This window comes from Ceratotherium simum, chromosome X (assembly GCF_057802395.1).
Source record: "Ceratotherium simum simum isolate JZ-2026a chromosome X, ASM5780239v1, whole genome shotgun sequence".
NCBI classification, from domain to species: Eukaryota; Metazoa; Chordata; class Mammalia; order Perissodactyla; family Rhinocerotidae; genus Ceratotherium; species Ceratotherium simum.
Window position 1 is genome coordinate 1,533,604 of NC_141940.1, and position 25,995 is coordinate 1,559,598.

The 25,995-nt window shown below is 55.3% G+C and overlaps 1 protein-coding gene across 4 annotated transcripts; it reads right to left on the minus strand.

The window, feature by feature from the left end:
• Window positions 1-214: 214 nt before the first annotated feature.
• PLXNA3 (plexin A3) lies at window positions 215-15,869 on the minus strand. 4 transcript variants are annotated; one of them, XM_087427627.1, is made up of 34 exons: window positions 15,640-15,867; window positions 13,235-13,858; window positions 12,293-12,832; window positions 11,533-11,715; window positions 10,562-10,690; window positions 10,391-10,491; window positions 9,947-10,070; window positions 9,704-9,860; window positions 9,526-9,625; window positions 9,247-9,361; window positions 8,880-9,080; window positions 8,611-8,707; window positions 8,272-8,462; window positions 8,046-8,191; window positions 7,857-7,977; window positions 7,611-7,747; window positions 7,347-7,517; window positions 7,099-7,192; window positions 6,776-7,015; window positions 6,558-6,701; window positions 6,245-6,479; window positions 6,009-6,151; window positions 5,670-5,926; window positions 5,477-5,543; window positions 5,240-5,386; window positions 4,996-5,155; window positions 4,738-4,841; window positions 4,402-4,498; window positions 3,946-4,136; window positions 3,470-3,639; window positions 2,712-2,924; window positions 2,339-2,489; window positions 1,221-1,329; window positions 216-581 (listed from the first exon to the last, which is right to left on the minus strand). In XM_087427627.1, exons 2-33 carry the CDS (start codon window positions 13,829-13,831, stop codon window positions 1,234-1,236), a joined length of 5,619 nt encoding a protein of 1,872 aa, XP_087283753.1. In that variant the 5' UTR covers window positions 13,832-13,858; window positions 15,640-15,867; the 3' UTR covers window positions 216-581; window positions 1,221-1,233. The 4 variants fall into 4 exon arrangements, 3 of the variants coding, with proteins under 3 accessions (XP_004443401.1, XP_087283753.1, XP_014653020.1); XM_004443344.3 differs by having other exon boundaries at window positions 215-1,329; XM_014797534.2 differs by lacking the exons at window positions 216-581; window positions 1,221-1,329 and having other exon boundaries at window positions 2,150-2,489.
• Between the last annotated feature and the right edge of the window lie 10,126 nt (window positions 15,870-25,995).

The following is a 25,995-nucleotide window of genomic DNA, read 5'->3' on the forward strand; positions in this document are numbered from 1 at the left end:
CAGGCTGGGAGCAGTGGACGTGGGGAGAGGGGAGCCGATTCTGAATGTATCTTGAAGGTAGAGCCACCAGGACCTGCTGATGGATTGGACATGGACCTGGACCTCCTCAAATCCTCAGGAAGCCTGCAACGAGTTACCCTTCCTCCCACAAAGGCAGCCCAGCTGGTCTGAAGTCCAGCAGTTTCCCTGCCTGCTCCCATGTTCTCTGACCACCCATCTTCCCCAAGGACAAAGGCACACACTGACTCCATTTTCCCAACATTTAATTAGGAAAAAAAATTACATGAACAAAGAAAAACTCATGCAACAAAAGAGGGGAGAATGGGGTTTCCAGGACTGCAAGACGGGGCCAGATTCCTCAGAGGAGGCAGAGGACGGAGTAAGGCACTGCTGCCTCGGCCCCGTGGGGCGGGCGCAGGACAGGGCAGCTGAGGATGAGGGGGTCGGGGGCAAATGCAGACAACACTGAGGAAGTTTGGCAGTAGGGCCAGGAGAAGGAGAGTCCTGGAGACCCCAGGCCCAGGTCAGGCCCCGGCACCAGCCTGGTTCAAGCTCTCCAGGAGCTCAGAGAGAACAGGGCCCTGTGAGAACAGACAGTCCAACTCCCGAGAAGTTTGGAGGGGGACGCTGTGGCCCAGCTGTAGGGGAACCCCTGGGCACAGCCACAGTCTGAGGGCAGCTTCAGGTGCATCAGCCCACCCCAAGTGCTGCCGGTGCCAAGGCCCCTTCTCGGAATGGGTGGGGCCAGCCACGGCAAGGGTGAGGTGCCAGAGGCTAGGCCAAAGCTGACAATGTCACAAGGGAGCCAGGACGACTCAAGGAGAGAACGTGAGTGAGGCTGGCAACATCCCAGGGGGGACAAGTATTTACAGATGGAGAGGGTGAGGTGGAGGTAAATTAAATAAATAGGTCGTTGGGGATATAAATAGCAAGGAAGGCAGGGGCTGTCACAACACCTGGGTGCAAGGGCAGGAGGCTGGGGGTATTGCTGCTGCTGGGGTCGGGGGCTTGGTCCTGTCACCCTGTCCCCCTCCGCCCCCCACCCCCGCCCCGGCGGGGCCCAAAGCAAGGCACTAATGAAGGGGGCGCAGATGGGCCAGGGGCACATTGGCCCCGTGGCCTCCCCCGTCCCGCCCGATCCGGGCTCAGCCCCTAGACCCAGGTATGTGCCGCCCCCCTCGACGGGAGGACGGCTCAGGACTGAGAAGCCCCCTCCTCACCGGTTCACCACCCTTAGCTGTTGCTGGACAGGAGGCTGATGATCTGTTCCAGCTTCTGGCGCAACTTATGCTTCCGACAAGAGGCATCTCGGTCCAGAGCGGTGAGAACCTGGGGGAGGAGGGCCCCTCGGAGCTGGGCTCGCAGGGAGGGGCCAGCTCCTCCTGGGCAAACACCCCCTCCCCAGCCCGGAGCTCTTCCCTCCCTCACACCTCAGCACATCCCTCCTCCCAGGGGGCCCTGGGCACGTGGGATGGGCTGCAGTCTCTCACCTCTGAATACACCCTGCAGCTTCTCCTCGACCCCAAATCCTCCTCCAACTGCAGAACTTTCTTGTCGTCCTCTCCACAGCCAGAGCGCAGCCCCTCCCAAGAGTGGTCTGGACTCGCTGTCCCTGATTTCCCCTTACCCATTCAGTCCTGACACCCTCCCCTACAACCTCTCTTGTCCAGGTCTCCATGATCCTGTCGCCAAGCCCCAGTGAGCGTTTGGGGCCTCATCTCCCTTGACTGTCGGCAGCACCCGACAGAGCCGACCACCCCCTCCTCCCTGACCCCCACCCCCGGGGGGGGTCTCACTCGTGTTCCAGGACCTGCCCGGCACTCTTTGGGTCCCTCCCACCCCTCCTCAGTCTCCACTGCTGGCTCCCTGTCTTCTCAGCCACCTCTGAGCGTCCCAGGGCCCCAGGGCCCAGTGCTGGGGCCGCTTCTCCCTCTATACCCACTTGGCGGCCCTTGGTGAGCTCAGCCAGGCTCCGGGCTTTCAGGGCCATGTCCTGGCTCACAAGTTCTTGTCTCTAGGCAAGGATACATCCTGAAGTCCACACCTCTACGTCCCCCGCCTCCTGAGGTCTCCCCTCGCAAACCCCCAGGCCCTACACAGGGCTGACCCCGCCCACCTTCTGGCCCCACCTCCTTGGTCCCACCCCACCCCCCTCAAATCCAGCATCCATGGAGAGTGTCACCTGTGCTAGTCCAAGGGCCTGGTCAGAGGGAGTATTATACGCAATCTGTCCCCTCTACCTCCTTGTGGCACTCCCTGACCCACTGAGGCCCCTGCCTTTGCCAACGGCTGCACCTTCAGGGCCAAGCAAATGGGGGCTTGTGGGGGCAGTACGCACCTCCTGGCGGTACTTGGTGACATAGAAGTAGAGCTCGCTGAGTGCGCTTAGGACATTGAAGTCACTGGCATGGAGTCGGGACTGCTCCACCAAGTAGGCATCCATGTCCTGGTCGCTGATGGATGCCATCTTTGCAATGTCCCGGTAGTACCTGTTGGGACCCTGAGTAGGTCATACAGGTAGGTGCCATAAAAGCCAAAGCCCCTGCCCTGGCTGCCAGGCTGGCCCCGGGCCTTTTCCTAAAGCTGGCCCACCTAAGACAAGCCAGGGCAAGAGGGTGGCTCCTGTCCCCCTCACCAGGCAGCAGTGTGTCTGAGCAGCCTGACCCCGTCTCCCCTCCCCCCAGCACCCGGGGCTGCAGCGCAGGGCCCACCTCTCCACCCAGCTCTTATAGTTGGGGATGTCCTTGGCGTAGAGCAGCTTGTTGGAGGGCGAATCCTTGCCCAGGCGATGCTCGGATGTGGAGCAGGAGTCCATGAAGGTCTGGGCCACCACAGACAGGCAGGCGTCCGTGATGCTGCTCTTGTGGATGTCGAACACAAACTGTGGGTTCTTGATCACGTTCACCCAGAAGCGCAGGGGCAAGCTGGATGGAGGAACACACACCCACAGCTCCCTGGCCACCCAGTGAGTACTCTCCCATCACTGCTCCCCTCCACGGTTCCCATCTGGCCAGCTCCCTTCCTTCCCAGAGTGGCAAGAGGGACACATTTAGCGTTAATGGCCCTTTCTTTAAGTTTCTGCTGGCCTTCAAGCAGTGAGAAATCAGAGTAATTAGCTTTTCTGTCCCGAGTGCATCTCAACCCCCAACAGCGACCACCTGGGGCAGGCCCCCAGCATCTCTGCCCTGTGCAAGGCCCCAGAGAGCAAAGGGCCATCTCTGGGTGCTGGCCTGACTACAAACATCTCAGCCGCTCAAATGCCCAGTGAGCCCACCTCAGAAATTGCACTCCTCGCCCTCTTAGCTTGGTGGCAGCACTGACCCCAGCCCACAGTCCTCTTCTGCCTGGACGACCACTCCGGCCCGTCAGTCACCCTGGCCCCATGGTCCCTGATTCTTGGCAGAGCCACCAGCCTCTTCTGCCCACCCGTCCCTAGAGAGGCCAGCAGTGGCCCAGCACAACGCAATACCAGTTGCTCTTCCACGTGTGGCGCACGTCGGGGTCGCTGATCTGGCGCTGGTCGGCCTGCTCATCCAGGAAGTCGAACATGTACTTGATGGCCAGGGGCAGGGCTGAGCCCCTGTGTGCCGTGCTGAACACGGTCTCAAAGAGGTCGTCCACAAACTTCTGCAGTGTCCCCTGCGGAGGTGCAGCAAGGGTCCAGGCTGTGAGGGAGCCAGGTCAGGACGTCCCCACAACAGGACAGACGGGGGAGACACAGAGGCTCAGCAATGAGCAGGGCTTCCCTGCAAAGCCAACACCCCTAAGACAGGCCTGGTCTCAACTTCGGGCTGGGAATTCCCATAGCAAAGGCCTTAAGAAAGGCCCACTGGACTCAAACAACCCAGTCGCCTCCTCCCCAGGCAGCCCAGGCCAACCTCCGGGCCAAAGCCAGGCTAGAAGGCATCTGGGCTGAGGCCAGGGTGGTGCAGGGCAGGCCCACACCTTAGTGGCCAGCAGCCGTGTCAAGTAGATCTCTGAGACCATCTTGCTGCCACGGTCCCCCTCGCGGTGGTCGGCATGGTCGTGGTTCTTCACCAGGTGCCACAGCTTGGTGCCCGTCTCCTGGTCTGGTGTGATCATGGGCGCCCGAGAGCGGAGGCTATCAGGGCTGCTGGCCGTGCGGAGCAAGCTCTCTGGGACAGAGGACAAGGGTGCCCCTTAGGCCAGTGGGGCCACACCAGTATCCTCAGGGCTCTTGCCCCACTCTGTCCCGGGAGCCCAGCAGGCTGATCAGGGCCTGTCTGCTCTCACCGGCCCACCCCACTTCTAAGCCCTAAGGAACTGGAGACCTCCCAAGGGCAGGGCCCGGGGAGGCTGCCCCAGGGGGTCCCCCATGACAGCTGAAACAGCCTCGAAGGGCACAGGGCCAGCAGAGGCCACCACACTGAGAATACCTACCGTAGCGGCTGAGGGAGCGGGTGAAGGTAAAGGAGTTGGCCATGTTATAAGAGGATACTTGCTTGGGCACCAGTGCCACCAAGGAACCATCTGTCACCTGGAGACCCCAAAGACAGACAGGGGACAGTGCAGCAGGCCAAGAAGCCAAGGGGCCTGAGCCACCACCCGCTCAGACCCCGCAGTGCCCATGTAGGTCAGCACCCGAGGCTCCCTGCGGAGAGCATGTAAGCGCAGGTGCCAGAGAAGGGAGGAGCCATGGTCCCTGCTCCGGAATCCTCAGGGCAGTGCTGCAGCTCCCCGGTGGCCCTAGGGGTGACTAGGCCCCCAGGCCCTCACCTGGTAATGGGCCAGTGAGTTGACCCTCTTCCAGTCACACTCGATCTTGGTGGTGACATCCTCATCCTGGAGGATGATGCGGGCCATGCGGCCCTGGCGCCATTCTGCAGGCCACAGACAACCCTTGAGATCCTGATCTGTCCCCCAAGACCCTGGGCACTCTCCCCTCAGAGGACAGAGCCCAGGTGAGGAGTGTGAGCACCAGCCAAGGTAATGTGGCCACAGAGTCGGGGCCACGAGGAGAGGGTGGGGCCTCACCTAGGTCCATGTCCTCAGCTTTGGGGCGCTGGGAGTACGGGAGGCCCTTGTACACCACGTCCAGCAGCTTGTCTTTGGCCTGCGTGATGCTGTCACAGTTGAGAACCTTCACCGGGACCTGAGCGCTGCCCTCACTCTCCGGGCACACACAGTGCAGGGTCTGAATGTGAGGGGTACACAGGGTGGGTCCTGGGTAAGGCTTCCCCTCATGCCCAGAGCCCTGTCCACCTGCTCCCTCACTCACCAGTGTCTTGTAGTCGATCTGCTGCCGGATGAGCTTGTCCTCGCTCAGGGAGTAGCGCGCCTCGCCCGTGATGGCGTCGATGGGGCCCTTCTCCATCTGCTGCTTGATGGCACAGTACAGCAGAAAAAGCGGCTCCCCGGCGCACTCCTGCAGCCGGGCCGGCACACAGCTTGCTGCCTGCCTGACAGCCAGCTACTTCCCCACATCACCACCCCTGCGCCCGCCCGCCAAGCGCACCTTCAGAAACTTATGTAGCAGGAATGTGAACCAGTTGGTAAGCATCTTCTCAGCCACTGACTCGGTCCTAGGGTGAAAGGGGTGCTCGGCTTGGGCCTGGCAGGAGGTGGGGCCCAGGCAGAACCCGGCCTGATGGGGTGGGGCCTGTTTGGGGGTGGAGCTGGCAGAGAGCCGGGCTGGAGCGGTACAGTACCTGCGCAGTAGCAGCTTTGGGTGGTTCTTGCTCTCCAAGTTTTTCTCTATGAGATCCGCCAGCAGTTGCTTGAGCAACCCTGTAGCATAATCAAGGCGGCTCTGCAAGGCCACCATGGTGAGCGAGGCCACGGTGCCACGGTCCCGCATGGAGAAGCTGCTCTGGGCCTCTAGCGTGTGGATGAAGGTCAGCACGAAGGCCCGGCTGTGCAGCAGCTGCCCGAAGAGGCGCAGGGCCTTCTCGACATTGGGCGGGGTCTGTGGGGGACAGGGCATCTTAGAGGGTGCAGGGGTGGCCCTGGGGATGACGGAGAGTGGGCAGGCAATAGAGGAGACTCACATCCAGCTCCTTGAGCACCGGGTGGGCCTCGATGCCTGGGAAGAGCACACGCACAGCATAGGTCCGGTAGTCCAGGAAAGGGATCTGCACCCCATCCATATGGTTTGTCAGCTCGTTGATGTCTGTCTGCAGCTCGGCAAAGGCTGGGGAGGGGCAGGGAGGGAGAGTGAGCGAGAAACAGGCAAAGGCAGGCCCCCCGGCTCACCCACCCTACAGTGCACCTCCACCCCAGGCACCTTCCTTGCATTCCAGGGCCACACGGGACTCCAAGTTGTCCATCTGTAGCTGGAGCCGCTTGAGCGTGCGGTCTGCATCCTGAGTCTTGCGCTTATAGGCGACCAGCACAGCAGTGATGGCCAGCAGCAAGAGCCCGCCGCCCACCGCCAGCCCCACCACGGCTGGCAGGGTCAGCGCCCGCTCAGCCGTGATGTGCAGGGTGCCCAGCCAGAACTCCAGGCCACCCACCAGCACCTGCGGGGACAGGCCTACTGTGAGCTGACCCCCATGCCCACCCCACACTCCCCTGGTGGCCTCCCCACCCCCACCCACCATGACAGGCTGCCGGCCCGTCTGGCTGGGTGAGTCGCACAGGAGTTGCGTGTCCGAGACAGTGAGTGCGCACGGCTGGCCCCCAATCAACACTGTGTAGTTGAGGCGGGAGCTGCCAGCTGCTGCGGGGATCAGATTCTTGCCCTGCAAGTAGAGGGCACGGTCAGCCAGGTCTCCCCACCTCCCTGCCCCTCCCAACCCCTGCACCTCACCGGCACCTTCAACACTACGTGGGAGCCAGGTTTGACGTCCAGGACGCCAGAGGGCCCAAATGGCTCGAAGCTGGGGTCAGGGTAGTAGGTAAAAGAGGATCGGTTGAGGGAGCGGGCCGTCTGCACATGATCCAGCAGGAAGCCGAACTCATCAGGGTGTTCGCCCTGGGCCTGTGGCTGGGGCCGCCCCAGGAATATGCCAGGGGCCTTACACAGCATGGCAGTGTCGTTGATCACCTGGCACGTCTGTGGGGACAAGGGCAAGTAGCCCGGCACATGAGGCCACAGGAGGTAGGGTCAGGGGCGGGGCGAGGGCAGCTGGCACTCACATTGGTGGTTTCAATGCCTCGGTACTTGGCCCGGACCCGGGGCTCCTGGACTGTCAGCAGGTGGGTCCCACTCACAGTGATGGCAGTGCTTCCGCTGGGGGCAGGGGCAAGGGGCTCTGGCTCAGAGGAGGTGTAACTTGATGCCCAAGGCCCCAGTCACCAAGGGAGGCCCCAGGACAGGATCTCGAGGACCCAGTCCCCAACTCCCTCGATGCCGGCCAGGCTCCACATTTTCTCAAGGGTCTTACTTGATGATGCTCCAGGTAGGCTCAAGGCGAGTGACAGTGGGGTCCTGGGTGTAGGTGTAGAGGACTCCAGGACTGGAGATGTTGGCACGGTCAATGGCCAGGGTGATGGGGGCCTGGCTGGGGCCCAGGGTGGAGACGGGGGAGATACACACGATCGCTTCGGCATCTCTCCTGGGTCAACAAGTGGGCACTTGGAGCAGGTGTCCCAGGGCCATCACCTGCCCTGCCCTTGTGGCCCAGTGCCCTGCCCAGTGCCCTGCCCACCTCACAAACTGGCACTCGCCATCTCTCACAGTCACCGTGACCCTACTGCCAGCGTCCAGAGAGCTACCGGAAATGGTGAGCCGTGTGCCTCCTGAAGCTGGGCCCCGACTAGGACTCACACGGTCGAACGTTGGGGTCTATGAGAGAAGTAGCCCTCAGGGGAGGGAGAAGGCAGCCCAGTGCCAGGGCTTGGCCAGATGCCCCTCAGAAGGGGCGGGTGAGGGAAGGGGTGGGCGGCCCACGCACCACGAAGCTGTAGAGTTCCTCAGACTGCGTGCGGAAATCAGTTGAACAGTCGCCTACACAGAGCTCCACGGGCCCTGGCAGTGGGCTGGGCACCAGCGACTCCTCCATCTCACACACGATCCTAGGGGACAGAGAAGGTCAGGGCCAGCTGCAGTGGACGGGGCTGGGCACCCGCACAGTCACACTCACCTCTCAGTGCTGACGTACTCAGCGGGGATGGAGTTGCAGCGCACACCGGCCACCCGTAGGCCCACCTCTCGGTAGGTGAGGCCCAGGTTCTCACCCATGATGGTGACCCGGGTGCCTCCCTCCTTGGGCCCCATGAGTGGGTGGATCTGCAGAGCAGGACAGGAGGTGAGAAGATGAGCCCAGACTCGTGGGTGCCCAGTGGGTGGAAGGTGGCGAGGAGGCTGACCTGAGCAATGCGGGGGTGGCTGCAGCGGGTGCCCTTCTGGCTCAGGTGCATCCAGTTGGTCCTGGGTGCTGGGCAGTGGGCCCGCAGCTGGCACCTGTGCTCCGAGATGCACCAGCCACAGTTGAAGCGGGGGTCAGCCTTGAGGCAGAGGCCACAGCTAGGCCGCTGGGCCCAGCACTTGTACAGGAGAGCTGCGGGTACAGAGGGCACTTCTAGGGGGCAGCTACAGGGAGCCAGCGGCACTGAGGGCCCTGCCGGAGGGTCCCCTGCTGGACCCGGCCCAGCTCATGCTGACTCTGCCCCAGGAGGCGAGCTCTTCAGCCCCATCCCGCCCCTCACCTCGGAAGGTGGCAGGCTTGTCGATGGGGAAATCTCCATCCCAGACCACAGAGAAGTCCAGCTCAGTGTCACCATACTCATCGCCTTCATAGGAATACTGGGGGGAGACGGAGGGACCTGTGTGACCCCAAAGAAGGTGTGCAGACCTCCTGGCTCAGGAACCAACAGCAGGAGACTCAGAAGGCCCCCTGCCACGGCCACTTGGCCCTGCACGACCTGGACACCAATCCCCACCACCGCCCTGGGGGGTGGGGGGGGCAGGGCCTCACCGAGGCATTCTGGCACTGCACGCTGCTGCTGTTGAAGCGCACGGCAGGCACCCGCTGCTGCCGCCCCTGCACCCGGACCACGCATTCATAGTTCTTCTGGCCCGACTGGGGCTGCGGCAAGTTCTTGGCCCTCAGGGTAAGAGGCTGCATGACGCCAACCGGGATCAGGAGGTCCCCGCTGGGCAGGATCTCAGGGCAGCCCTACAGGGAGAATGCCCGTCAGCTGCACATGGACTGCTGCCGTCCGGGCCAAGCTGGGCCAGCCCCGTGTTGAGGAGACTCCAAGAAACCAACGAGATCAAAGGCAGAAAAACCAGAGGCCAGCCCACATGGAGCCCAGCCCCCTCGATCACAGCACCCGCCTCACCTCAGGGCTGTGGACCTTGCCCTCCTGGAAGGAGCACTCGTGGGGGTGGCTGGTACACACGTGGCGGTACTTACACCAGTGGCACGGGTAAGGGCTGCCGACGCAGGACATGCACCTGGGGAGGAGAGGCTTCCCAAATAACCAGGAAGGCCAGGCCTGCCCCTCATCATCCCTCCTATGGGACACACAGGGGACTGAAGGAAGAAGGCACTGGGGCCCACACAACACAGCAAGGGACGAAGAGACGTGGGGACAGCGGTCAGGAAGGCCAGTACTCACGACTGGAGAACGCTGCAGTTGTAGAAAACAAAGTCGGCCCCTGCGAAGCTCACGCCGGTCTCCTTGGAAAGCAGCTGCAGCCGCACGGTGCGGGTGGCCCCTGCAGCAAGCCCAAGGCACCGTGAGTGAGCTGGGACCAGAGTGTGCTCCCCATCCCAGGCAGCCCCAGCCCACTGACCGTGCCCCCTGGTGAGAGCCCGGAGCTCCTGGAGGGAGGGTGAGGGGCAGCGCAACTCCCCGGAGGGCAAGAGGACGGCCTCACTCTCCGTCACCTCCTCAAAGGCACAGCTCACACCTGCACTGAGGTCTGGCACGTTGCGCATGGCCACAGTCAGCTGGGGGAGGCAGAGGACTCAGAGTAGGGTGCGCCCCCCCCCAACATGCACAGGCCCACACACTCCCCTCCCACCACACCACTCACCTGCACCCCAGGCGATGTCACTGACACGTTGTTGGGCCAGACCCGCACCTGAACACACTTGCTCAGCTCCTCAGCAAAGCCATGAGGGACCGAGGCACCTGGACAGGCCCCTTCACGGCAGCATCTGCATGAAGTCAGGCCAGAGCCCGTCCCACAGCTGCCCCAGGAAGGTGCTGTCTGGGGGTGCAGTGGGGCCTGAGGACAAAGGGGACAGCCAGCCCAGCCACAGTGCCAGGCAACAGCGTGCCTCAGCCTCATTCCCTAGGGTCCAAGGGACGCCACTTAGGGTAGAGGTTCAGCTCATTAGCTGGAGAAAGTGGAAAGGGGGGGGAGGGGGAGGCCACAAGGGCATGGCTGGAGAAGTGCGCCTGTGGGCTGGCTCCTCCTGGGAGCAGGGCCTTACTGAGCCCCTTGTCACCAGCCGTCCCGCACCACCGCCCTCACCTGTGCTGCAGCACACACCAGCCACAGTGCGGGTCCCCCGAGCCCAGGCAGGCTGCACAGCTCAGGTATTGCTCGCAGGTCTCCACCGGGAGCTGGCTCACCTGGGGACAGCTGCATCAGCACCCAGCCTGCCCCCACCCCACCACCCACCACCGCCCGCCACGGGCCCACCTGCTTCTCACTCAGGAGGTAGATGTGCCGGTGGTCGGGGCTAAAGAGCAGGTCTCGGAGTATGGGGCTGCCGTCCACCACGGGTACCGTCTCATACAGATGGGCATCCTGGGAGCCATCGACCCGCACCTGAGCCACGAGACCAGAGCAAAAGGATGACAAGCCAGCCTGATGCCACAGCAGCACCCCATACACCCAGGGCAGCCTCTTCTCAAGCCAGGGACTTTCCAGGTTGCGGCCAAGCTGAAGCCAGGGCCTGGCTGCCACAGGCCCTTGGGGGTGATTCAGCCAGCCAGAAAAGGCTCCCAGAAGATAGAGGCACAGAGGTTAGTGTTGCCTAGGGATGGGAGAAAGAGGTTATAGCTAAAGGGGAAGGGATTTTTTCAGGTGATGACAATGTTCTGGAAAGAGAGAATGGTGACGCTTGTACAACTCTGCAAACTTACTAAAACAACTGAAATGGACACTTTAGATGGGAGGAGTGTATGGTACAAGACCTATACACCAATAAAGTTTTTACAAATCAAAAAAAGGGCCTAGGAGGGAAGCAGGCCAGGCCCTGAAAGCTCAGTGGCTCCGTTCATAAACTCTCCCCTGGCCACCCCCAGACCTCCTGGAGGACAGCATTTGTTCCCCCATTCTTCCGACTGATGACCCAGCAATGATGGCTCAGCCACAACCCCTGCTCTGTGGCAAGCAGGCCCTGAGATGGGTCTGGTCTCTGTCCCACAGCCAGAGGAAGCTGGCAATTCAGGCCACAACAGGCAGTGTTGCTGGTGAGGTGGATGGCTGAGGGGTCAGCCGTGGAGCCTGGCCAGGCTCCTGGGGCCCAGCCTGGTAAGCCCCACTCCCCCACAGGCCATGCCCTGTCCAGAGTCTCCAGGGGCTTGTCTGCACATTCTTGACCCCACCCCTCGTCCCCCGTCTCCAAGTCTGCCCTGATCCCCCCATGCCAAGGCTTCTGGGCCCACCTTCTTCAGGCTGCCGTTGCGAGTGCCAATGAAGACCACAGAGTGCTGGTGGTAGGTGTAGGCGGCCACACTGGCCATGCCGTCAGTGCTGTCTGCCAGCAGGGGCAGCCCCTCGATTACGTGCAGGCCACCTAGTGGCTGGTTCAACACCAGCCCACAGAAGTTGCCATTTATCTGCATGGGCTGGTGAAACAAGAGGGATGTGGATAAGAGTCAGAACTTGGAGACACCAGCTAGACAGTGGCCATGAGACCCCACATTTTGGAAAGGACTAGGATCTGGAACCGACTGCTTGCCCTGGGACCCCACAGAAAATCAGGGGCTGAGGAGGGAGATAGAGGAGGAAGAAGAGGCAGGAGCGGGGATAGGAGAGGGAGGCCTGGGCCAGCAAGATGGGGACAGGCTGGGATACTCGTGAGATGGAGCAAGGAGCAGCAACCTGGGGATGGGTGGAAGAGCAGGAAGAGGAAGGGGGTGGTCCATAAACAGCAAGCGCCCGCCAAGAGAGACAGTGAGAAGGCAGGCCAGGGAAGAAAGAGAAACAGCAGATGCAGGGAGAGAACAAGAGAGGGCGGGCAATCCCTGAGAGGGACGAACAGGTGTTCCAGGTGTAGGGTGCCAATCCCAAGGCCACACCAAGGCTGGCACAAGCCAGCCCACTAGCTGCCATACCACCATCCAGGCCAGGCCGCAAACCTGGGAAGGGGCAGAGGGCCAGGCTTGGGGGTGGGGGAGGGGGTCGGGGCAGGGGATCGCTCACGGTGTTGATGCAGGGCAGCTCCTTGTTCAGCAGCCAGGGCAGGGCCAGCGTGCCCTCCCCGCGATAGCAGGACTGGATGCGGCGCCGGATGTGGGCGTTGATGTTGCTGAGAGTAAAGAGGCAGAGGATGGTCTGCCGTGGTGGGCTGGCCCGGTTCTTCTGGCCCTGAGAGAAGATGGTGAAGAGGACGTCCTCGTCGGCCGGCACGCCCAGGGCCTGGGCCAGCAGCAGGCCAGGCTTGGCCAGGTGGGCGCTCTGCACCAAGCGGTACTCCACGCCGCGCCAGGAGCAGCCGATGGGGAACTCCACGTATGAGTAGAACTCTGAGTCACCTGCGCACATGCGCACAATCTTGGACGTGAAGAATTTCTCGCCTGCTGTGTCCAGCAACGTCTGCTGGGTGTCCAGCTGCAGCGTCAGGAAGTACACAAAAGAAGCACTCACAAAGCCATAGATGTAGTAGATGTCAAAGGCGGGGTACAGGGACAGCGTGTCTGAGGGGATCTTGATCTGCGAGGAGACAAACTCGTCCTGGTAGACCTGGGGAGCAGGGCGAGGAGAGAGCATGGGACAAGGCCTGAGTCCGTCGGCAACCTCCCAAACCCTGGCCCCTTGGATCCTGCAAACCACACTGGCCCTGCTCCCACAAAACGGTCCCCCCGGGGCTTCTCTCATGACCCCCCACCACCCGTACGGTCACAGGATCCCAGGCCAGAAAGGCCGCAGAGGGCAGGGTGAGCAGCCCCATCCTGTGCCCCCGCCGGTCCTCCTCTCCTCAGCAGCTCGTCCCCTCTTGGACCAGGGCTCTTCCAGAGGTGGAGCCAGGACAAGGTGAAGGCAGGGAACTGGGAGCTGGCTCTTGAGAGGGGTGAGAAGAGAGGTGAGGGAAGGAGGGCCCGACAAGCGGCCCAAGAGGGTGAACAGGCAGGCGAGCTCACTCACCAGACTGAACATGTCGGCACTGTCCTCGTCACCGATGAGCTTGCGGGAGCTCAGGGTGGGGAAGTACTCGGACTTGCCATCCACGGCAGTGCCCACGAACAGCTTGCTGGGCCCCTGGCCCTGCTCTACAATGACGCCGGCCATGGAGTCAGGTTCCTGTGCCCCCGACAGGTAGTGCTCCTTGCGATGGTGAGGCTCGCCAAGCTTGAAGAGGTCATCAAGGCGCAGGAACTGGCAGATGCCCTGCCAGATGCTGCCACAGGCCACCAGGCGGCGGGCTGCATAGTCTATGAGCAGCAGCTTGTTCACGTTGTCCACAGGCGCCAGGCGATGGGCACACACACGCATACTGGGGGGTGGATAGCAGCGAGCATTGTCCTCGACAGGCCCCGTGACGTGGGCCCGCAGCTCGGTCAGGTTGGGGGTCAGCTTGAAGACACGGTTCACTGCGCCCACGAACACCTCTCCAGTCACCCGGTGTACCACCAGGTGGGTGAGTGTGGTGTCTGTCACCGAGAAGGCAGGGAAGGGCCTGCTGCTGCCCAGGGGCACCCCCATGGCAAGGACGAGCAGTGAGAGGAGACAGACAGCGGGCATGGCCGGCAGCTGCACCCAGGTACGGGCCTAAGGAGAGACGGCAAGTGTCAGTCAGAGACCCTCTGGCCCAGGCTGCCTGCCCTCCTCCTGCCCTGCTTGGCCTAGGGTCCCCGGCAGGCTGAGCCACAAGCCACCGAGGGTGGAGGCCACTCTCCCAACATCACGCCAGAGCCCCAGATGGTGATGGTGACCGTGGCTGGGAGAGAGGAGGGGCCTCCACCAGGGCGCATGAGTGAGCAGCAAGCACAGGCAGGCTTGGGGGTCATCAATCATCCCCCACCCCCCACTGGAAAGGAGCCAGGAGGCCTCGCCTCAGCTGGGCCACACCCAAGGGGGCAGCAGAGCCAGATGCTGGGAAAGACAGGGTGGGATGCCCTCCCAGAACGAAACCCTGATTACCAGATCTCAGACTTGAGGGCAGCCAGCCGCACACAAGAGCCACCGTGGGCAAGCCACAGGCCACAGAGATGCCCCACACCCAAGTTGGGGGAAGGAGGAAAGGCAGGGAGAGAACAATCACAAGCCTGGGGTGGGGGGGCACCACCCCAGGGTGGCATTGCCACCAGGAGCCCCAGGACAGAGGTCTGGGTCTCAGGGATCAAGCCCTGAGATGGGACACAGCGCTGCCACATCCCCACTCCTGGCCCCAGCTGCCTCCTTGCCCGGAGGGCCTCCCTCAGCTGGCTGTCCAGGAGCCTGCTGTCTGGCCTGCCCACTGCAACACAAAGCCAAGTCGCGCCTGCCCCCACAGCCACGCACTGAGACAGACGTAAGTCAGGCTCTGCTCAGGCACAGCCTAACAGATGCCGTGCATGGCTCTCCCTCCAGGTCCAAAGGTTAGCTGGGAAAGGGGAGGTGCAGAGGGGCCCAAGGAGCCCTAAGGATGGGGAGCAACGTCCCCAAACACAGCAAGGCCTCGGGGAGATGCGGGGGCTGTAGGGACAGTGCCCAGCTTGGCTGGGTCTTCAACCCCAAGCCACACCCAGATCTCTGGCCAGCCCCAGGCAGCAAAGACAGCAGAGCAGTGTCGTGGCAGCCAATGGGGCAGGGCTCAGCGCTACCCAGTCAGTGACAAGCCCCAAGGGAGACATGAGGTACCCAGGTTGGGGGCTGCAGGGAACCAAACCAAGGAGGCGCAGGAGAGAGAAAGGAAAAAATGCATTTGCTAAAACAAGGAGCAGGCCCAGCTTGAAACGAAAGTTTCAACTCAGACTGATCATCTCTCAGAGCCTCTTTTGTCAGGTCTGCATCCTGCACCCCTAATGCAACAGCCAGAGAATAAAGGAAGGCCAGAAAGGAGACTGCATCCCACCCTCACCTCCTAGGAACAGGGATGGGGACAGGTGGGGACATCTGGAGAGTCAGGGTTTGCAGCCCAAGCCCCCATCCCAACCTCCACCTGTCAGCGGGAGCCTTGGGCATCACAGGCACACCAAGCCCCTCTGCCACAGCCCTGCCAGTAGAGAGCCCAGCCCTCCCACCCCCCCGCACCGTGCTGCTGCCCGGCTCGCCCTGCCCCCACCAGGGGCACCCCCTAGGCAGAGCCACCAGGACCCTAGTGGATGGAGGTGCTGCAGCAGTCCTTGGAGGGGTCGCTCCTCCCCCACAAAGAGTCCCCATCGGGCAGGGGGGCTGGGCTCGGACTGGCCGTCCCTACCAGTGCAGGGCACTAAGGACCAGTCACGACGGCGCCCGAGGGGCAAGAGCAGAGGCAGGACCCGACCCCCTCAACGCCCCCGAGCTTCCTGAGCCCCAGGCCGCTGAGCAGGCTAACCCCGCACGGGCGGCGGGAGATGGCGGCCACCTACCTGTGTCTCCACCGCCCCTGGCTCAGGGTGGCCGCCCTCCAGCCACGTGGACCCGCCCCCGAGCCCCACACCGGCCCCGCTCCCGGGCCACCGCCGCCGCGCCCAGGGCTCCGCGAGCCGCCGTCGCCGCCGCCGCCCACACACTGGGGCCGGCCTGCGGCCGCCAGGCCCTTTTAAATCCGGACCGTACCACCGCGCCGGGCGGGGGCGCCCAGGGAGGGCCGGGTGGCAGGGCGCGCGGGGTGGGGACTGCTCCTCCCCAGGGCCGGGGGCAGGCTCCGCGCAGCCCCGGCCCCCGTGAGCTGCCGGGATCCCCGCACAGCGAGCCGCTCGACCCCCCTCGCGCAATGGCCACATCCGCGGCGCGCGCCCCTCTCCTCCTCCCCGCCTGCTGCCTCCGGCAACCCTGGGACCCGCGCGGGCCCGCGCCACACCCCCTCGGACCCGGGGCGCGCGCGGCTGGCGCGGGCGCGCGCCGACCCCGCCCCGCCCCGCCCCGGCGCTCGTAGGCGCGCCGTGGACCACCTGCTGCCAGTGTGCGGCTTCCCCTGCTCCGCCCGTCAGGTGCCCACCAGCCGAGGACTCGCGGTCCTTGCTGAGGACACTCTCCCCAGGACGGTCCATAACCCGGAGGGCCCGCGGCTAATAACATGGAAAAGCTCAGCACAAAGACTCGAGGCAGTCAGGCATTTACACCTGGTCCCTTTCCGGACCGGCCCCCATGCTGTGAATCTGGGGTGTTCGTTCATTCCCTTGCTTTCTTTTTCCTTTTCTTTTTAAACGGCTTTATTGAAATATAATTCACCTGTCATATAAGTCACTCATTTAAAGTGTAGCATTCAATGACTTTTAGTATATTCACAGAGTTGTGCAACCATCCCCACTATCAAATTCCAGAATAGTGTAATCACCACCAAAGGAAACCCCTGTACCCATTAGCGGTCACTCCCCAGTATCATCTCCGCCTAGCCCCTGGCAACTGCTAATCTCCTTTCTGACTACAGATTTGCCTATTCCGGACGTCTCACATAAATGGATTCATACAATATGCATGTGTCTTTTGTGTCTGGGTTCTTTCACATACCATAACGTTTTCAAGGTTCATCCATGTTTTAGCATGTATCAGGACTTCATTTCTTTTTAGGGCCAAACAATATTCCATTACATGGATATGCCACATTTTATTTATCTGTTCGTCAATTAGTGGACTTTTGGGTTGTATCCATATTTTGGTTATTGTGAATAAGGCTGCTAGGAACATTCATGTACAAGTTTTTATGTGAACATTTTGTCATTTCCCTTACACTTTAGAGTAGAATTGCTGGGTCACATGATAACTCCATTTTTAACATTTTGAGAAAAAGGCCAAACTGCTTTCCAAAGTGGCTGCACCAGTTTACATTCCCATCAGCAGTATATAAGGGATCCAGCTTCTCCGAAGCCTTGAAGCGCGCCAACACTTGTTATTATTTGACTGTTTGTTTCTAGCCCTCCTAGTGAGTGTGAAATGGTATCTCATTGTTTTGATTTGCATTTCCCTGATGACTAATGATGTTAAGCATCTTTTCATGAGCTTGTTAGCCATTCCTATGTCATCTTTGACATACAAAGAAATCTGAAATGTCTATTTAAATTCTTTGCCCATTTTTAATCAGGTTTTTGTTTTTTGTTGTTGTTGAGTTGTAGTTCTTTTTTTTTTTTTTTAAATTTCAGGTGTACATCATTGTACTTCTATTTCTGCATAGATTACATCATGTTCACCACCAAAATACTAATTAAAACCCATCACCACACACATGTACCGAATTATCCCTTTCACCCTCCTCCCTCCCCCCTTCCCCTCTGGTAACCACCAATCCAATCTCTGTCCCTATGTGTTTGTTTATTGTTGTTATTATCTACTACTTAATGAAGGAAATCATACGGTATTTGACCTTCTCCCTCTGACTTATTTCACTTTGCATTATACCCTCAATGTCCATCCATGTTGTCACAAATGGCTGGATTTCATCGTTTCTTATGGCTGAGTAGTATTCCATTGTGTGTATATACCACAGCTTCTTTATCCATTCGTCCCTTGATGGGCACTTAGGTTGCTTCCAAGTCTTGGCTATTGTGAATAACGCTGCAATGAACACACGGGTGCATGTACCTGTACAAATTGGTGTTTTCAAGTTCTTTGGATAAATACCCAGCAGTGGGATGGCTGGATCATATGGTAGTTCTATCCTTGATTTTTTGAGGAATCTCCATACTGTTTTCCATAGTGGCTGCACCAGTTTGCACTCCCACCAGCACTGTATGAGAGTTCCCTTCTCTCCACATCCTCTCCAACACATGTTGTTTCCTGTCTTGTTAATTATAGCCATTCTGACGGGCGTCAGGTGATATCTCATTGTAGTTTTGATTTGCATTTCCCTGATAGTTAATGATTTTGAACATCTTTTCATGTGTCTGTTAGCCATCTGTGTATCTTCTTTGGAGAAATGTCTGTTCAGGTCCTTTGCCCATATTATAATTGGGTTGGTAGTTTTTTTGTTGGTAAGATGCATGAGTTCTTTATATATTTTGGAGATTAAGCCCTTATCAGAAGTATGGTTTGCAAATATCTTCTCCCAATTGTCTTTTCGTTTTGTTGATGGTTTCCTTTGCTGTGCAGAAGCTTTTTAGTTTGCTGTAGTCCCATTTGTTTATTTTTTCTATTGTTTCTCTTGCCCGGTCAGACGTGGTGTTTGAGAAGATGTTGCTAAGACTGATGTCGAAGAGCGTACTGCCTATGTTTTCTTCTAGAAGTTTCACAGTTTCAGGTCTTACATTCAAGTCTTTAATCCATTTGGAGTTAATTTTTGTGTATGGTGTAAGGTAAGGGTCTACTTTCTTTTTTTTGCATATGGCTATCCAGTTTTCCCAACACCATTTGTTGAAGAGACTTTCTTTTCCCCATTGTATGTTCTTGGCTCCTTTGTCAAAGATTAGCTGTACATAGATGTGTGGGTTTATTTCTGGGCTTTCGATTCTATTCCATTGATCTGTGTGTCTGTTTTTGTGCCAGTACCATGCTGTTTTGGTTACTACAGCTATGTAGTATATTTTGAAATCAGGGAGTGTGATACCTCCAGCTTTGTTCTTTTTTCTCAGGATTCCTTTAGCTATTCGGGGTCTTTTGTTGTTCCATATGAATTTTAGGATTCTTTGTTCTATTTCTGTGAAAAATGTTGTTGGAACTTTGATAGGGATTGCATTGAATCTATAGATGGCTTTAGGAAGTATGGACATCTTAACTATGTTAATTCTTCCAATCCAAGAACACGGAATATCTTTCCATTTCTTTGTGTCTTCTTCAATTTCTTTCAGAAATGTTTTATAGTTTTCGGTGTACAGATCTTTCACCTCTTTGGTTAAGTTTATTCCTAGGTATTTTATTCTTTTTGTTGCAATTGTAAATGGGATGGTATTCTTAATTTCTCTTTCTGTTACTTTGTTGTTAGTGTACAGAAATGCAACTGATTTTTGTATGTTGATTTTGTATCCTGCAACTTTACTATATTCGTTTATTACTTCTAAAAGTTTTCTGGTGGATTCTTTGGGGTTTTCTATATATAAAATCATGTCATCTGCAAATAGTGACAGTTTCACTTCTTCCTTTCCAATTTGGATCCCTTTTATTTCTTTTTCTTGCCTGATTGCTCTGGCTAGGACTTCCAGTACTATGTTAAATAGGAGTGGTGACAGTGGGCATCCTTGTCTGGTTCCTGTTCTTAGAGGGATGGCTTTCAGTTTTTCACCATTGAGGATGATATTAGCTGTGGGTTTCTCATATATGGTCTTTATTATGTTGAGGTACTTTCCTTCTATACCCATTTTATTCAGAGTTTTTATCATAAATGGATGCTGTATCTTGTCAAATGCTTTCTCTGCATCTATTGAGATGATCATGTGATTTTTATTCTTCATTTTATTAATGTGGTGTATTACGTTGATTGATTTGCGAATGTTAAACCATCCCTGCATACCTGGAATAAATCCCACTTGATCATGGTGTATAATCTTTTTAACGGATTGTTGTATGCGATTTGCTAGTATTTTATTGAGGATTTTTGCATCGATGTTCATCAGTGATATTGGCCTGTAATTTTCTTTTTTTGTGTTGTCCTTGTCTGGTTTTGGTATCAGGGTAATGTCAGCTTCGTAGAATGAGTTAGGGAGCTTCCCCCCCTCCTCAATTTTTTGGAAGAGTTTGAGAAGGATAGGTCTTAAGTCTTCTTTGAATGTTTGGTAGAATTCACCAGGGAAGCCGTCTGGTCCTGGACTTTTATTTTTGGGGAGGTTTGTGATTACTGTTTCGATCTCCTTACTGGTGATTGGTCTATTCAAATTCTCTACTTCTTTTTTTTTTTTTTAATTTTTATTTATTTTTCCCCCAAAGCCCCAGCAGATAGCTGTATGTCATAGTTGCACATCCTTCTAGTTGCTGCATGTGGGATGCGACCTCAGCATGGCCGGAGAAGTGGTGCCTCGGTGCGCACCCGGGATCTGAACCCAGGCCGCCAGCAGCGGAGCGCACGCACTTAACCACTAAGCCACGGGGCCGGCCCTCTACTTCTTCTTGATCCAGTTTTGGAAGGTTGTATGATTCTAAGAATTTATCCATTTCTTCCAGATTGTCAAATTGGTTGGCATATAGCTTTTCACAGTATTCTCTTATAATCTTTTGTATTTCTGAGGTGTCTGTTGTAACCTCTCCTCTTTCATTTCTGATTTTACTTATTTGTGCCTTCTCTCTTTTTTTCTTGGTGAGCCTAGCTAAAGATTTGTCAATTTTGTTGATCTTTTCAAAGAACCAGCTCTTGGTTTTATTAATTTTTTCTATTGTTTTTTTGGTCTCTATTTCATTTATTTCTGCTCTGATTTTTATTATTTCCCTTCTTCTACTGATTTTGGGCTTTGTTTGTTCTTCTTTTTCCAGTTCCTTCAGGTGCATTGTTAGATTGTTATATATTCTAGATAGTAATCCCTTATCACATATATATAATTTGCAAATATTTTCTCTACTTCTGTGGGTTCTCTTTTCACTTTCTTTTTCCTTTTTTTTTTTGATAAGGAAGATTGGCCCTGAGATAACACTCGTTGTCAATCTTCCTCTTTTTGCTGAGGAAGATTAGCCCTGAGCTAACATCCATGCCCATCTTCCTCTATTTTGTATATGGGATACTGCCGCATTGTTGCTTTATGAGCGATGCGTAGGTCCATGCCCGGGAGCCGAACCCAAGAAACCCGAGCGCCGAAGCAGAGCATTCGAACTTAACCACTACGCCACCGGGCCGGCCCACATTAACATTTCTGATGTTGATAGTTATACTATGGTGATGTAGGAGGCTATAGAAATTATACAGTAATCATACTGTGGTCATGAAATACAGAGAGAAGCATTTCGGGGTAAAGGGGCAAGATATATGAAACTTACTTTGAAATAGTTCAGGGGCCAGCCAGGTGGAACAGCAGTTAAGTGTGCACGCACTGCTGCGGCGGCCCAGGGTTCACAGGTTCAGATCCCGGGCGTGCACTGACGCACTGCTTGTCAAGCCGTGCTCTGGTGGCGTCCCATATAAAGTAGAGGAAGATGGGCATGGATGTTAGCCCAGGGCCAGTCTTCCTCAGCAAAAAGAGGAGGATTGGCAACAGATGTTAGCTCAGGGCTAATCTTCCTCACAAAAATAAAAGTAAAATGAAATAGTTCAGAACAATATTATTTTTATATATAATATACATATTATACATAAAATTTATGTATACATGCACATATGTGAGAGAGAGGGAATGAGAAAGCAAATGGGGCAAAATACTAACTCTGGTGACTCTGGGTTAAGGGTACGCGTGGGAGCTGCCTGTACTATGCATACAGCTTTTCTGTAGGCCTGAGATCATCTCAAGCTATAAAATCAGAAAGAAAGCAACCACTTCTATCCAACATTTGACTGGAGGGTCTAGCCAGGGCAATTAGGTGACAAAACGAAATAAAAGGCATCCAGATTGGAAAGGAAGAAGTAAAACTATCTCTGTTCTCAGATGATATAATCCTTATCCATGGGTTCCGCATCCACAGGTTCCACCAACTGTGGCTTTCTTTTTTTTGTGTGAGGAATATCAGCCCTGAGCTAACATCCATGCTAATCCTCCTCTTTTTGCTGAGGAAGACCGGCTCTGAGCTAACATCTATTGCCAATCCTCCTCCTTTTTTTCCCCAAAGCCCCAGTAGATAGTTGTATGTCATAGTCGCACATCCTTCTAGTTGCTGTATGTGGGACGCGGCCTCAGCCTGGCCGGACAAGCGGTGCGCCGGTGCGCGCCAGGGATCCGAACCCAGGCCGCCAGTAGCGGAGCGTGAGCACTTAACCGCTAAGCCATGGGGCCGGCCCTGTTTGCAGGATTTTTGTTGTTTTGTTTCTTTTGTCTTAAGACTGAGAGTATAAAGTAAAAATGCTGTACTTAAACATTGCTTGGGGCCGGCCCCGTGGCTTAGTGGTTGAGTGCGCGCGCTCCGCTGCTGGCGGCCCGGGTTCGGATCCTGGGCGTGCACGGGCGCACCGCTTCTCCGGCCACGCTGAGGCCGCGTCCCACATACAGCAACTAGAAGGATGTGAAGCTATGACATACACCTATCTACTGGGGCTTTGGGGAAAAAATAAATAAATAAATAAAATTATTTAAAAAAATAAATAAATAAAAATAAACATTGCTTGGATATTTCTTTTTAATTTCCCTTTAATATAGCTATATTTTTCATCTGAAATACACTTGGGATAATTTCTGTTTGTATTCAATTTTAGCTTTTTCCCCCATCCTGATGATTTTTATTTCTTTTAGTATGTAAAATAGTAACGTGTGTCCAGAAGTCAGAACTACACAAGAAGATACACTCAGGGAAACATCACCCCTCCGTGTCCCTCCCATCCCCTTTAGGTAACCAATTTCATTAATTGCCTTCTTTTTCTTTTTTTCGTTCTAAAATGAGCTTTGTTGGGGTATACTTTGCAGACAATAAAATTACCTCATTTTAAGTGTCCAGTTCGATGAGTTTTGACGAACATATACCTCTGTGCAGCCACCCTTCCGTCGAGATCTGAACCATTGCCACTGCCCCAGAGGCCCCTCTGAGTTCCCTCTGTAGTTAGTGCCCCTCTGCCCGGCCCCAGGGGGCTGCCGATCTGCTTGCTGTCACCATGATGATGGTGAGCATCTTTTCACGTGCTACGGCCATTCCTATATCATCTATTGTGACGTCTATTCAAATCTTTCGCCTGTTTTTAAAAATTAGGATGTTTGCCTCATTTTTATTGACTTGTAGGATTTTATATATATTACATATTCTGGATACAAGCCCTTTGTCATAAAAATTTCGTTTCTTTTCTCCAAGCCAGTGGCTGTCTTTTCATTTTCATAATAGTATCTTTTAAAGAGCAGAAGTTGGGATTTTTTATAAAGTCCGATTTATCAATTTTTCCTTCTATGATTAGTGGGTTTTGTACCCTGTCCAAGAGACCGTTGCCTAGACAAAGGTCACAGATATTTTCTCCCGTGTTCTATTTAGATGTTTTCTAGTTGTTGCTTTTACTTTCAGGTCAGCAACCCATGTCAAGTTCACTTTTCTGTATGGTATAAATAAGGTGTGTGAGTTTTCTGTGGCTCCTGTAACAAAGTACCACAAACTGAGTGGCTAAAACAACAGACATTTCGTCTCCCCCAGTTCTGGAGGCCAGAAGTCAAGATGGGGCAGGAGCACGCTCCTTTCGAAGGCGCTAGGGGAGGGTCCTTCCTTGTCTCCCAGCTTCTGGTGGCGGCTGGCATCCTTGGCCTTCCTTGGCTTGTAGACACATCACTCCATTCTCTGTTGTCACGTGCCTTTTTCCTTGTGTCTGTCTGTCCCCTTTCTTCTTAGAAGGACACCAGTCACAGTGGATCAGGGCCCATCCTCCTCCAGTATGACCTCATCTCAACTTGATACATCACCAAATTAGGTCACATTCACAGGTACTAGGGGACAGGACTCCAACTTATCTTTCTGGGGGACACAATCCAACCCATAACATCAAGGTTACAGTTCACGTTTTCCATACTGTTATCCGACTGCTCCAGCACCATTCCTTAAATACTACAAATGTAAGGATTTATTTCTGGACTCCTAATTCTGTGCCATCCACCTGTATGCCTGTCCCGTGCCTTGATTAACGTGGCTTCTTTTTGTGTGTGTGTGTGTGTGTGTGTGAGGAAGATCAGCCCTGAGCTAACATCCGTGCTAATCCTCCTCTTTTTTTTTTTTTTTTGCTGAGGAAGACTTGCTCTGAGCTAACATCCACTGCCAATCCTCCTCCTTTTTTTCCCCAAAGCCCCAGTAGATAGTTGTATGTCACAGCTGCACATCCTTCTAGTTGCTGTATGTGGGACGCGGCCTCAGCATGGCTGGAGAAGCAGTGCGTCGGTGCGCGCCCGGGATCCGAACCCGGGCCGCCAGTAGCGGAGCACGCGCACTTAACCGCTAAGCCATGGGGCCGGCCCTAACGTGGCTTCATAGTAAGTTTTGAAATCAGGTAATGTGAGCCCTCCAACTTTGTTCGTCTTTTTTAAAATTGTTTTGGATATGCTAGGTCCTTTTCATTTCTATATAATTTGAAGGTTAGCTTGTCAATTTCTACAGAAAAGCATGGTGTGATTTGGGGTAGGGATTGCATTGAATTCATAGATTACTTTGGGAAGAGTTGTCATTGTGGGGCAGAATTCTAACATGGCCCCAAGGTTCCTGCCTCCTAATGTACAAGCCAATATAATCCTCTCCCCTGAGGCAAAGCAGAACTTCCGCATAGGATACGAAATCACTCCCATGGTTAGGTTACTAATCAGCTGACTTGGAGTTCACCAAAAGGGAGATTTTTTTGGGTGGGCCTGACCTAATCAGGTGAGCCCTTAACTGAGACTGGGATTTCCTAAAAGGAGATATTCAGGGGCCAGCCCGGGGGCATAGTGCTTAAGTTCACGTGCTCCACCTCAGCGGCCTGGGGTTTGCAGGTTCGGATCCCAGGCGTGCACTGATGCACTGCTTGTCAGGCCATGCTGTGGCGGCATCCCATATAAAGTAGAGGAAGATGGGCACGGATGTTAGCCCAGGGCCAATCTTCCTCAGCAAAAAGAAGAGGATTGGTATCAGATGTTAGCTCAGGACTAATATTCCTCACACAAAAAAAATGAAATAAAAGGGGAGATTCAAGTGTGAAAGGGGCTGTGGAGGGCACCAGGTGGCAAAGAACCTCAGGGGGCCTCTAGGAGCCAAGAGCATTCCCTGGCCAATTGCCAATGAGAGAACAGAGACCTCAGTCCTACAGTCAAAAGGAACTGAATTCTACCAAGAACCATGTGGGTTTGGAAGAGGACCCTGAGCCCTGAGAAGTCAGCCCAGCTGACTCTGATTGTGGCCTTACGACACCCTGAGCAGAGCCCAGTTACGTCATGCCCGGGCTTCTGACCCACCAAAACTGTCAGGTAATAAATGAGTGTTGTTGTTTTAAAGCTTCAGTACATGGTTCTGTATCCTAGTTGTTAGTTTTTTAGTTCTCTATGTGAGCTGCTGCCACAGTACAACAACTGACAGACGAGTGGTGTGGTTCCACGACCGGGAAACAAAACCTGGGCCACGGTGGTGAGAGCGCCAAATCTTGACCACTAGACCACCAGGGCTGGCTCTAAGTGAGTGTTGTTTTAGGCCACTGAGTTTTTGTTAATTTGTTACACGGCAATAGAAACCTAATACAGTTATCCTGACAGTATTTTTTTTTTTTTTAGATTTTATTTATTCATTTTTTTCCCCCCAAAGCCCCAGTAGATAGTTGTATGTCATAGGTTCACATCCTTCTAGTTGCTGTACGTGGGACTCGGCCTCGGGTTGGACGGAGAAGTGGTGCCTTGGGGCGTGCCCGGGATCCGAACCCGGGCCGCCAGCATCAGAGCGCGCGCACTTAACCGCTAAGCCACGGAGCCGGCCCTATCCTGACAGTATTGAGTCTTTCAATCCATGAATGTGGAATGTCTTTCTGTCTATATAGATCTTCTTTAACTGTATGATTCCATTTACGTGAAACTTCTAGAAGAGGCAAATCCATACAGACAGAAAGTAGATTAGTGGTTGCCAGGGGCTGAGAGGAAGGGGGAAAGAGGAGAGACTGCTGAATGGGTATGGGGTTTCCTTTTGAGGTGATGGAAATGTTCTGGAAGTAAATAGTGGTGATGGTTGCACAACATTGTGAATGTACTAAATGCCACTGAGATGTACATTTTTAAATGGTTAGTGGTTATTTTTATGTTATGTGA

What these genes read in the sequence shown, in the direction of transcription:
- PLXNA3 (XM_014797534.2), bottom strand. Translation starts at nt 13,831, where the DNA reads ATGCCCGCTGTCTGTCTCCTCTCACTGCTCGTCCTTGCCATGGGGGTG. An exon ending in GAGTACGTCAGCACTGAGAG is followed by an intron (nt 7,978 to 8,045) that starts GTGAGTGTGACT and finishes TCTGTCCCCTAG; the next exon opens with GATCGTGTGTGAGATGGAGG. An exon ending in ACTCACTGGCCCATTACCAG is followed by an intron (nt 4,499 to 4,737) that starts GTGAGGGCCTGG and finishes TGGGGTCTCCAG; the next exon opens with GTGACAGATGGTTCCTTGGT.